This window comes from Podarcis gaigeae, assembly GCF_964106915.1.
Source record: "Podarcis gaigeae genome assembly, chromosome: 6".
Lineage (NCBI taxonomy): Eukaryota > Metazoa > Chordata > Lepidosauria > Squamata > Lacertidae > Podarcis > Podarcis gaigeae.
In genome coordinates this window covers 39108918-39122213 of record NC_139682.1, presented here as the reverse complement: position 1 = coordinate 39122213, position 13296 = coordinate 39108918, and the positions used below count along the sequence as shown (strand labels likewise).

General features: G+C 40.2%; 1 protein-coding gene across 5 annotated transcripts in view; it reads left to right on the top strand.

Annotated features, from left to right (window-relative positions):
- The window catches only part of LOC310847624 (zona pellucida sperm-binding protein 3 receptor-like), a 29066-nt gene extending 16074 nt beyond the window's left edge, over window positions 1–12992 (top strand). For all 5 annotated transcript variants that reach the window (XM_083745614.1, XM_083745613.1, XM_083745612.1 and 2 more), the window contains 2 exons: window positions 8391–8457; window positions 12163–12992. In XM_083745614.1, coding sequence (XP_083601740.1) covers window positions 8391–8455 — 65 coding nt within the window. In that variant the 3' untranslated portion in view covers window positions 8456–8457; window positions 12163–12992. The remainder of the gene's footprint in view (window positions 1–8390; window positions 8458–12162) is intronic.
- The last annotated feature ends 304 nt before the right edge of the window (window positions 12993–13296 follow it).

Genomic DNA, 13296 nt, shown 5'->3' with positions numbered 1-13296 from the left:
ATATTTTCAAAGCCTGCATCTCCCATGGTAGAGAGTTTTGTATCCTTGGGCCCACTGTCATAAATTCTCTGTGTTCTGCCCACCAACCTACCTGACTCCGCTGGTGAGCATTCAAATAGGGCTTCTGTAACTGTCAATAGATGTTCAAGGTGGAGAAAGCTTGTGGCTCAGTGGGAAAGATCTTCATTTCCTCCCACTCTGTGGGCTAACTTTGACAGGTGGCTGCTTCCAATTACCTGTCAAAGTTGACCTGCAGGCTGGTGGGGAGGGGATGAGTATGCATTACTAGTATTTTCCCCACAGCGAAAGAACTTGCAAAATAGTGCCCAGTAGGACTGAATCCTACCACTGCAACAAACAGTTGATTAACAAGTGGGTGTGGTTTGGGGGAAATGGCCTCACAAACCAAATCAGACCTGATAGACCAAGACTGGTCCACATGCTGGAGGTTTCCCATGCCTGGCATAGGCAGTCCGATAAGTGACTCGACCACAAAACATTTAGTGTTGTAAAAGTCAAAACCCACACTTTATTTGGGCTCAGAAGCAAATAGGTCCAATGGGTTGGGTTCAAATGTTGCTGGCACATCAGTCAAAATTGATGAAACATACTCTTAGGCACTTCTGTTCCCTGTGCTTCCATAAATAACACTAAGTCTAGGAGGACCCCCAAGTTACAAATTTGGACTTTCAGAATGAGTTTAAATATCTCCAGATCCAGTTGAATACCTCTTTTCAAAACAATAGACACTCACAGAATCTCAATCCTATCTTAATCTTCAGTTTATCTGCTGTGCTCCCCCCCAAAACTGCTTTCAGATACCTGTTCAAATGTTCCACAATCCAGTCATGCAAAAAAACAGTGATTTCTTACAAGTATATCTCACCATCCAGCAAAGACAGAGGTATCATTTCAAGCAGGCAATGGCACTAGAATGTGGGGCTGTGGCCTGGCAGATAAGGCCTCAAGGAAGCGGAGACCCACTTTGGCAACCCACAGGCAGCAAGAGCCTGTGGTCTTGAGACTCGGCGGGCGCCAGAAGCGGCCCCCAAAATGCTGAAGGAACCCCGTAAGGGGCTCCGGAACGTGGAGGGGGTAGCGGCGCTGTGAGTCGTTTCGCAATCTGCGGAGTGAAGCCACGCTGCTGCTGCCGGTGAGCGCTGACCTCTTTTCCTGGAAACCTCTGATTCGGAAGAGCAACAACCCGTGAGTAAAGAAGGACTTTATAAAAATTTGAGACTAAAAATACTGAATTTGGCTGAAAGCGGAGCGACGTAAAAACAGGAAGTCCGTCTTCCGCTGCCACTGAACTTCAAAGCAAAGAGCTGGAGGAGTGGATGCATAGAAAGAACTTTCAACCTAACTGATCTGAGCACCCACTGAACTTTTCCTCAAACAAAATAAGGATTTTAAGCATCTGATTTTTTGACTTTTATTAGTATTGTGATACCTTTCTTCTATTGGAACTACAATTTGAGTGAGAAACCCAGGGGCTGGAGCTGCCTGAGCAACTGAGCTGTCAGTTTGCAGATCTGGCTATTGTGTATTAAAACTTGCAACAATCTGAGGGGTTTGGACTTGCTACTTTGAAAACACCATTTGAAACACCAGTATGCACTGTCTGAAACATTGTGGCTGACAACACTAACTCTGCTTAAAACCTGCTATTGAAGGTTCTTGGACATTAAATTTGATTTTAATAATTTTATCAGAATGGGATTCTTTCCTAAAGACATTTCAAGCTCCCCCTAGAGGATTTGGGATTTACAGCAGTGACATCATTTTACTTTCCTTTTCCCGACCTCCTGTTTGACTGTTTTTCTCTGGGCTGCAGCTTTCTCATGGGAACAACTCAGCTTGACCTTGACTTTTAGATAACTCTGGAATGAGTGGCGCAAGAAAGAGGGGAAGAACTAGACAAACAACCTTAACAACCTTAACCTCAGCCTCGCAGACACGTAGATCATCTGTACCTACTTTGCCTTCAGAGGAAGTAGCCGCCTCTCTGCCACGGGCAGGGGAGGGAGAAACTGAGCAGCTACAATTAGAAGATATGGCCTCAGGAGCAACTGCTTCTATTTTAGAGAAAATTTATGAAAAATTTGAATCTCTGGACAAGAGAGTGGAATCTTTGGACAAGAAAGCTGATGAGCAAACTGCTAAAATTGATCAAAATACAGAATGTCTAAATAGATTAACTGGACAAGTATCTCAGAACGTACAAACAATTGGGCAGTTGACGGAGGCCACAGTAGAAAATCGGAAATTAGCTGAGGATACTAGCCAAAAACTTGAAAATTTAAAACAAGAGGTAAGACCACTCTGTAAACAAGTAGGTGAACACCAGACCTATCTCTCCATGATAGAACTGCGGAACCGAGAGAGTAACTTAAGGATAAGGTTAATACCAGAAGCGGAAGAAGGCAACTTAGCTGAGTTTTTGACTAAAGAATTTTCCAAGTTTTGGAATTTAGAGGAAAAGGACTTTAAAATTGTATCAGCTTTTAGGCTTGGAAGACTTGCAAAGAAAGAGAAGCCCAGAGACTGTTTGATAACATTGAGATCAAAGGAGGAAAGGGATAAGATTTTGGGCCTACACTACGAAAAGTCGCTGGACATTTTGGACAGAAGAATTGAAAATTTACAAAGATATTCCTAAACAACTGTTGGACCTTAGATCCGACTACTTGGAATTGGTTAGATTGCTGAGGAGCAACTCAGTTATCTTTAGGTGGGAATTTCCCCAAGGACTATCCTTTACCTTCAGAGGGAAGAAGGTTAAAATTAGAACACTGGAAGATAGAGACAAATTTCTGACTGCATATGGAGAGGACCTTCAAAAAGGAATTGAATCACCCTCTGGGCCTGGAGCACCGGCGGTACCGGCACCCTTGGAACCTGAAGATCCAGCGAACAAGATGCCACCCCTAGGAAAATAACCAGATTTATTTAGGTTGTCTCTGCAACTCTTGAGCTGGAATATAAATGGCTGTAACATCCCGGAAAAAAGGAGGAAAGTATTTCACATATTAAACAAAGAACAATTGGACATTATTTGCCTACAAGAAACACATGTGACTAGGCTCCATAGAAAAGTGTTAATAAACAAAAGACTTGGCCAGGAATTTATTTCTTCGGACAGAGTAAAGAAGAGAGGTGTGGTGATATATGCAATAGAGAGTCTGTCACCTAAATTTTTATTTAAAGATGAACATGGAAGAATCTTGGCAATTGAGATACAGCATCAAGGAGAGAAGCTTTTGATATTAGGAATCTATGCACCAAATGAGGGGAAATCGGAATTTTATAAGAAGTTGCATGAGATTATGCTGGACTATCTGGACTACAACAACATCATCATGATGGGAGACATGAATGGGGTCGTATCAACTAACATGGATAAGTCACAAAGCCAAAATGTTACAAAAGACGGCAGACTACTAAAGACTTTTTTTGAAATGACAGACAATATGGACCTGATTGACATCTGGAGAACAAAGAACTCCTTGGGAAGAGAGGGAACATTTTTCTCTGAAGCCCAACTGACCTGGACAAGAATCGACCAAATATGGATATCTAGAGGTCTGGCACCCAAGGCCAGAAAGGTGGAAATCTGCCCAAAGACCTGCTCCAACCATAATGCAGTAAAGATGGACATGGCACTACTTCCTTTAGATGGAAGATGAATGACAATTTGTTTAGAGATCAGGAGATTATTAAGAAGGCCCAAAAAGCTTTGAAGGACTACTTTGAGATAAACATGAACACTACGGTGGAAAAAAGAATTATCTGGGATGCAAGCAAGGCCGTGATGAGGGGGTTCTTGATACAACAGAATGCTGTAAAGAAAAGGACACAAAATGAGAGGAAAGATAAGATCCTGGAGAAAATTAAAGAACTAGAGAAGAAGTTAAGATTAAATTTTGAATCGGCAAATAAATGTGGGAAACTGCTAGCTTGGCAGCTGAAGAGGAGACAAAAACAAAATACAGTTACAAATCTAGAGATTGAAGGAAGAAATATTCAGAACCCTGTGGATATTAGAAAGTGCTTCCAGAGATATTTCAAAAAATTATACACTCAAGGGCTGCAAGACGAGGTTGAGATTAAACAATTTTTGGAAAAAAATGGATTACCAAAATTGTCACAAGGAAATAGATCAATCCTGAATTGCAAAATAACACGACAAGAGATCGAACAAGCCATTCAGAACATGCAATTGGGCAAATCCCCAGGGCCAGATGGGCTGACCTCCAAGTATTATAAGACATTAAAAGACTATCTGATACAACCATTGATGGAGGTTAGCAATGAAATTATGGAGGGGAAGAAGGCGCCGGAATCGTGGAAGGAAGCTTTTATCACATTGATACCAAAATCGGAAGCTGAAAAGACACAACTTAAGAACTATCATCCCATCTCTCTTTTAAATGTGGATTACAAAATATTTGCAGACATTCTGGCAAGTAGACTTTAAAAAGTATTAAATGAAGTAATTCACAAGGACCAGGCAGGCTTTCTCCCAGGTAGACATCTGTTTGCTAATACAAGGAACATTATTGACATCTTGGAACTTTTGCAAACAGACATAAATACAAAAGCAGGGTTAATTTTTATAGATGCGGAGAAGTCCTTTGACAACATTTCCTGGAAATTTATGAAGGGAAATTTAAAAGAAATGGGAGTGGGACGGGGTTTTGAGAATGGGATTGATGCAATATATTCAGAACAAAAGGCCAAACTGATAGTTAACAATGTGGTTACAGAAGAGTTTAAAATTGAAAAAGGAACACGACAAGGCTGCCTTATTTCCCCTTTGCTATTTATTTCGGTTCTGGAGGTGCTCTTGAATATGATTAGAGGGGACCGGTTGGTGGAAGGAATTCAGGTCGGAGCGAAACAATATAAACTTAAAGCTTTTGCAGATGACCTAGTTTTGACCCTGCAGGAGCCAGAATCTAGTACGAAAAGAGTATTACAATTGATTCAAGACTTTGGTCGGGTGGCGGGATTTAAATTAAACAAACAAAAAACCAAGGTATTGGGAAAAAACTTGACAGATACAGAGTCAGAACGGTTTCAGAGAGAGACAGAATTAAATGTTGTTAAAAAAGTAAAGTACCTAGGGGTAAACATAACAGCAAAAAATCTGAGTCTATTTAAGGACAACTATGAAAAATGTTGGTCAGAAATTAAGAGAGACTTAGACAGTTGGACAAAATTGAAACTTTCTTTGTTAGGCCGAATTGCTGCTATCAAGATGAATGTATTGCCAAAAATGTTGTTTCTGTTCCAAACACTACAGATTGTGGACAAGACGGAGTGCTTCCGGAAGTGGCAGAGAGACATCTCTAAGTTCGTCTGGCAGGGCAAAAAGCCCAGAATTAAGTTTAAGATATTAACTGATGCGAAAGAAAGAGGAGGCTTTGCCCTGCCAGATCTAAAGTTGTACTATGAGGCCGCAGCTTTCTGCTGGCTAAAAGATTGGCTACTTCTCGAAGACACTGACGTACTGAAAAAAAAAAAATTCCTTCCAGTAGCACCTTAAAGGTAAAGGTAAAGGTACCCCTGCCCGTACGGGCCAGTCTTGACAGACTCTGGGGTTGTGCGCCCATCTCACTCAAGAGGCCAGGGGCCAGCGCTGTCCGGAGACACTTCCGGGTCACGTGGCCAGCGTGACATCGCTGCTCTGGCGAGCCAGAGCCGCACACGGAAACGCCGTTTACCTTCCCGCTGGTAAGCGGTCCCTATTTATCTACTTGCACCTGGGGGTGCTTTCGAACTGCTAGGTTGGCAGGCGCTGGGACCGAGCAGCGGGAGCGCACCCCGCCGCAGGGATTCGAACCGCTGACCTTTCGATCGGCAAGTCCTAGGCGCTGAGGCTTTAACCCACAGTGCCACCTGCGTCCCCCCAGTAGCACCTTAAAGACCAACTAAGTCAGTTCTTGGTATGAGCTTTCGTGTGCATGCACACTTCTTCAGATACATCTGAAGAATGTATCTGAAGAAGTGTGCATGCACACGAAAGCTCATACCAAGAACTGACTTAGTTGGTCTTTAAGGTGCTACTGGAAGGATTTTTTTTTGTTTTGACTATGGCAGACCAACACGGCTACCTATCTGTAACTGACGTACTGGATCTGGAAGGTTTTAACAATGCTTTTGGTTGGCATGCATACTTATGGTATGACAAGGTTAAGATCAATAAGGCCTTTAAGAACCATATTGTCAGAAAAGCAGTGTTTAATGTCTGGACAAAATATAAAGACTTATTGGAAAACAAAACTCCAAGGTGGCTTTCACCTCTGGAAGCTAAGGGCCGAAAAAGACCCAATATGGAGGCCAAATGGCCAAAATATTGGGAAATATTAGAAAAAGATGGAGACAATTGGAAATTGCAGAGTTTGGAGAAAATGAAGGATAAAGTGCGAGACTGGTTACACTACGCTCAGATTAAAGAAGTCTTTAAAAATGACAAAAAGTTAGGGTTCCAGGTGGAGAAATCGAAATTGGAAACAGAACTGTTAGAACCTAAGACTAAGGTACTTTCAAGAATGTATAACTTGCTGTTAAAATGGAATACACAAGATGAAATGGTTAAATCGGCTATGATAAAGTGGGCACAGGATATTGGGTATAATATCATGTTTGAGGACTGGGAAAGGTTGTGGACCACTGGGTTGAACTTCACTGCATGTAATGCTTTGAAGGAAAATGTAATGAAAATGATATATAGATGGTACATGACCCCAGTCAAACTTGCCAAAATATACCATTTGTCTGATAACAAATGCTGGAAATGTAAAGGAAATGAAGGAACATTCTTTCACCTCTGGTGGACGTGCCCTAGAGTGAAGGCCTTCTGGGAAATGATATATAATGAGTTGAAAAAGGTATTTAAGTATACCTTCCCTAAGAAACCAGAAGCCTTCCTCTTGGGTATTGTCGGCCAGAGGGTGATAAAGAAGGACAGAACTTTTTTCCTGTATGCAACAACAGCAGCAAGGATACTCATCGCCAAGCATTGGAAAACTCAAGATCTACCCACACTGGAAGAATGGCAGATGCAACTGATAGACTATATGGAACTGGCCGAGATGACCGGCAGAATCCGAGACCTGGGAGAAGAGAGGGTTGAAGAAGACTGGAAGAAATTCAAGATTTATCTACAAAAATACTGTAATTTGGTTGAATGTTAAGAAGGATGCTAGATCATAAATAATTGAGCACTACTAAATTAGATGGAATTAGGACGATAAGTGAGACTGAGGAAAATATAAACCTTTTGGAGAATCATTAGATTATATTCAAATGAACGGGAAGTAAGATTGTAAACAAGATGATAAATTGCTGGCAAAAGTTTGTAATGATGCAAGTGGGAGCGGGAGACGCGAGGGAGTCCAAAGAAGTTATGAAACTATGTTATGATATATGTTATATTGTTTATTATCTTTGCACTTATATTTAAAAATTTTAATAAATATTTATTAAAAAAAAAAGATAAGGCCTCAAGGGTCACGCTTGGCCCTGGGGTCTCAAGTTCCAGACTCCAATATAGAAGTGAGGCAATGAATAGGGCACTCTTTTCTAATCCACTGTGACAAGAAAAGGCAATTTGGAAGGCATATGTGAAATACTCACTTGGCCTGATGGATATTTCATGAGCATCCCTTTGAACTGGCCTTCAGAACAGAAATTTAGTAAAACTCTTATTAAGGACCACCCTGGGATTGATTGCCTTTTCTACAAAATGAAATAGATGTACACTATTGACTAGATTGTATTTGCTGGATTGATGACATTATGTCACTATATATTGGCTGTTATTTTCCTATTTTGAATAAATTCTGCCTAATCTGAGTTAAGACATGAAACTGTATTATAATAAATTCTTCTTTAAGAAGCAGAACTCGTTTGTAAAACTCAGGGTGTGGGCAATGTTTCCCTGATTCAGTTATTAGAATCAACATTGCCTCTTTCCAAAATTTGAATAATAGTCTCAGTTGTATTGCCTCATGGATGGTTTTCCAATCATTTCTTGAAGCAAACTACAACATTATTCAATGTTTGTTCAGGAGATTTATTGTTGTACAGAATATTCATTCTTGTTTTTAATTCCTTTGCTGTATTTTTTCCATAAAGAAGAAACGATACAAGGAAGTTTTATGGTTTTTACCATATGGTTACAAAATTATGGGGAATTCACACAATATTGTCTATGAAGTAGTATCTCTGGAAATCATGGCAAAGCAGCTATTTCAAATGGTTCCGCATATTTGAAAATAAATGTGGTGAAATCACCATGTGCATTCTGTTCTTTACTATCTCAAAGTAAACCAGTGAATGGGTTCTTAAGGTGACTTTTTCCTGTTTTTGTTTTTTTTTTAAAGCATGTTTGCTTATTTTCTTATGGCTGCCAGCCCAATCGATTTACACGGCCTTGTGTTCCGGATAAAGGTAAGACTTTACCAACCTCTTACTCTCCTTTCTTCTTTGTACCTCTAAGGACCACCACACACATTATGTACACAGAAAAGGGGGCCTGGGGGACCAGATCTCTTATCCGAGAAAGTATGTATGCATTCAGGGGCTTTTAAGCACCTACTTTTGGGGATAAAGCCTTATAGCTCCCAGAAAGCCCCCACCTAAATGTGGTGCAGGTCCTCCAAAGTAGCATAAGGCACTGCTAATGAAAAAAGGTAAGGCAGCCCACTCCTGTGCATGTAAGAGCTTGGTGATTCAATCACTTCAGTTAGTTTATGACTGAATAATCCTTTAGGGGATTTAACTGATGAAATCTGAGGAGCATACATGCTTACTTTTCCAGGGTCTTTTTAATTTTCCTATACAGTGGTACCTCGGGTTAAGTACTAAATTCATTCCGGAGGCCTGTTCTTAACCTGAAACTGTTCTTAACCTGAAGCACCACTTTAGCTAATGGGGCCTCCTGCTGCCGCCGCGCCGCCTGAAGCAAAGTTCTTAACCTGCTTGGCAGGGGGTTGGACTCAATGGCCCTTGTGGTCTCTTCCAACTCTATGATTCTATGAAGCACTATTTCTGGGTTAGTGGAGTCTGTAACCTGAAGCATATGTAACCTGAAGAGTATGTAACCTGAGGTACCACTGTACAGTGGTTACGAACTTAATTCATTCCGGAGGTCCGTTTTTAATCTGAAACCATTCTTAACCTGAAGTACCACTTTAGCTAATGGCGCCTCCTGCTGCCACCACGCCGCCAGCACATGGTTTCTGTTCTCATCCTGGGGCAAAGTTCTTAATCCGAGGTACTGCTTCTGGGTTAGTGGAATCTGTAACACGAAGTCTTTGTAACTCGAGGTGTTTGTAACCCAAGGTACCACTGTATTAAGCTTGTGGGCTCTTGATATTTTAGCCCCCACAATATTAAATGCCAGGGAAAGCTACAGATTCAAGAAACAACAACAAAAAAATATAATGCTGAAACAAGTGTTTTTAATCTTTAACATTTAACCCATTGTTTGTTAAAACAAGGCTTTATTCTAGTTATTCAGCATAAACACATGCAGTAGATCTAATTGCATGATAAAAATGTTATCAGACAAGCCTATAGCCTCCCTCCAGCCCACCTAGTTGGGTTACATTTATAATATAGTAAGCATTATTTTGAGAGTTCTGCAAGCCTCTATTTCAGAGTGTTTATTTAACCTTAAAATGTATGTATAGTTATGAATGTGAAAATCATTATCATATATAAATAAAATTAAATAAATACATTTAAAATTAAATTCCTACAATACTAATACTTAAATGGAAGACTCTGGGCTGAACTAAGCATTTGCATGTGAAGCATGTAATTAAATCTAACAGCTGTTTTAAAATAAAATATTTTGGAATGGGGCAGTATAAAGAAAAAAGGAGACGCTGAACCCTTCCTACTACTTCTCTGCCCTAGATAAAAACTGGAATCTGAACTCTCTATGGGGTAGAGGCAGGGATTTGAGGTAGGAAAGCAGCAGAACTGGTAAGAGTTAAGCACCTCTCCCCATGTCTGCTCTAAATTGTTCCATCCCAAGCTTTTTTTCTTAAAAACTGGACACTATAACCATGGTTTAATTACATGCACCTGCCAGTAGAACTATCACAGTTTATGTTGTTGGTTAGCTTTATTCATTTATTTATTTCATTTATATTCCACCTTTCATTCAAGTAGTTCATGGTGCAGTACATGGTTTCCCCTCTCTCCATTTTATCCCCTCAACAGTCCTATGAGGTACCGTATTTTTTGCTCTATAAGACTCACTTTTCCCCTCCTAAAAAGTAAGGGGAAATGTGTGTGCGTCTTATGGAGCGAATGCAGGTTGCTCAGCTATCCCAGAAGCCAGAACAGCAAGAGGGATCGCTGCTTTCACTGTGCAGCAATCCCTCTTGCTGTTCTGGCTTCTGGGATTCAGAATATTTTTTCCTTGTTTTCCTCCTCCAAAAACTAGGTGCGTCTTATGGTCTGGTGCATCTTATAGAGTGAAAAATATGGTAATTAGTGTGGGAATGTTAAGGATAGTAGGAAAGGATATATTGAATAAGTATTATTCTTCTTCACTCACACTAGTGAGTGATGTAGCAGAGCAATTTCTCCTCAATATAGCTGCAAGCTAGTTTCCAGATTTGTTTGAATCCCTTAGTTAAGATTATTTCCTGGTGTCCCCTTTAATCCCTTTTACAAGAATAAAGACACAAGAGTCTTTCTGAATAAAGTAACAAAAAGTTTACTCACATTTCAGTTCATGATTTGATCCCTGAAAGGCAGGCTTTACTTAATAGTCACACAATAAAGTCTGAGTTTGTCTCATATGGAGATTGAACTCAAGTGCAAAATTACATTAAGATAACAAAATAGCTGCCGGAGAGCAGCATGGCAGCAAAAGATCAGCAAGCAAGAGAGCAAGAAAGGACTGAGGAAATGGCTGTGTGACTCAGCCAGCGCCATGTCCATCTTCCAGGTCACATGCAGGGGGAGGATGCTCCAGATCAGTGGAACAGGAAGTTACACTGACTGGATGTCCCCCTGCCTGTGCCCACTCTAGGGAAATAAGGAATGTTGCACTTAACTGTACCAATGGATTACATCCCACAATTAGATACTGGAATATCTATTCTGTTGTTTCTATAGAATCTTTCACAGTACAAAGTTATACAGTGGTACCTCTGACAGATAGGTAGCCGTGTTGGTCTGCCATAGTCAAAACAAAAAAAATTCCTTCCAGTGGCACCTTAAAGACCAACTAAGTTAGTTCTTGGTATGAGCTTTTGTGTGCATGCACACTTCTTCAGATACCACCATCTGAAGAAGTGTGCATGCACACGAAAGCTCATACCAAGAACTAACTTAGTTGGTCTTTAAGGTGCTACTGGAAGAAATTTTTTTTGTTTTGACAGTGGTACCTCTGGTTACAGACAGGATCCATTCTGGAGGCCTGGCCATATCTCGAAAAGTCCGTAACTAGAGGCGCCCTTCTGTACATGCATGCAGCGCGATTCAGTGCTTGTGTGCATGCTCGTGCAGCGAAACCTAGAAATATACACTTCCGGGTTTGCCGTGTTCACAACCCGAAGTTTACGTACCCGGAGGGATACATAAACAGAGGTACGAGTGTATTCTGTGTCTTTACTTGAGTTCTCAGAGTTAGAAGTTTTGAAGTTACTCCAGGAATCTGAGAGAGTGTTAGCCTTGCAACAGTTACCCTGGGTATGTCTTTTGGCTGAAAGGCGGCATATAAATTAACAGTAACATAACTGAGAAATAGGATACCTAAGAGTCAGGAGCTTGCCCAGTGTCATTATCATAGAACTGTAAGGTTGTAGAGGACCCTGAGGATAATCTAGTTCAGGCCCTTGATCCTACAACCATGGCGTTATCAGCACGGTGCTCTAACCAACTGAACTATCCTTGTTCTAGCAGGGCTTGAAGGTTAAATCATGCTCTAAGTTACTAACTCAGTTGCTCTGGAAAAAACCCAAAAGTAGAACTTTTGGCAAAAATAGTACTAATGTGGCAAAATTATTTTCCTCGCCCTTAAAAGTGTACTGTTTTGTTGTAACTTTCCTCAAGCTAAAGTATAGGACTTGCAGTTAATTGTAGGAGCTATACGAAGCTTAAACTCTTACTTTCTTTTTTCATTTACTCTAGCTATTCTAAAACAACTGCTAAGATGATACACCAAGTATACTAGAATACCAAAGATGCTTAAGCTCTACTGAATCTTCATACCTCTTTGGAAAAGTGACTTGTGTAATGACAAATGCTGCTGTGGCAGCACCTTGGTGAATTCTATATGAACAAACTGCTGCATTCCCCAACAGTCTCTAAGGATGGAACTAAATGTTAAAAGAAATCCAGGTTATCTCTGAAAATGCCACATCTGTTCTGACTTTTATTCTTTCTTCTCCTTAATGTCTAGTCATTGCAACTTACCCCATGCAATCATGTCATTTCACCGTGTATATGCTCAACTGCACTGTCACTGTCTTCTGCTGTTAGAGAAATGTATAGCATAAAGATGTTGAACACATCATTAAATTCTGTAGAGCAGAAGAAACCCAAACCAGGGCTGTATCCACTTTGAGACTGCTTCACTGTCAGTCTCCGTTGTCATGAAAAGGGGTTACCTTGAATTAATTAAAAACCTCTTACAATCCAATATATCAAAATACAGTAGTAGTCCTTCTGTTGTAAACAGAATGTCATTACTATCCATGATGGTTTTCCAGAGCAACACTCGGCTGCTTTTTTCAAAATCTCTTTGGATTTTAGAAGTTCACAAATGCCATTCTGGGGTAAGACTTCATGTTTGAGATGCACTTGGTTTATACTGACCACTGCTTTAAATCTGAATTGTATAAATTGATGAAGATAATTTTGTACTTTTGTGAATCAAAGATTTTATATTGTAGGAAATATCATGCATATGTATCAATGTGATATGTTAAATCTCTGATTTATAAATGGTGTGTAGATAGTGTGTGTCCCTGTACCTTTTTAGGCAGTTACTAGTCCTTGACTAAAATGATACTGTGTGAGAATCTTGCAAGAGTAGTCTGCACCACAAATGAAATCCTAATATACTAACGTAAGTTTTCAGCCATATACAAAAAAACAACAATACATACCACAGATCACCAGTAAATCCTCAGCTTCAACGATGTCATTTTCAATCTCCTACAGATGAAAATTAATTCTAATTCCTTTAGAAAAAAACTTCATCGGATTCCACCTAGAACAAAGTGCACTACTCTTTCCAGGATAGTTGCCTGCATTAATTTT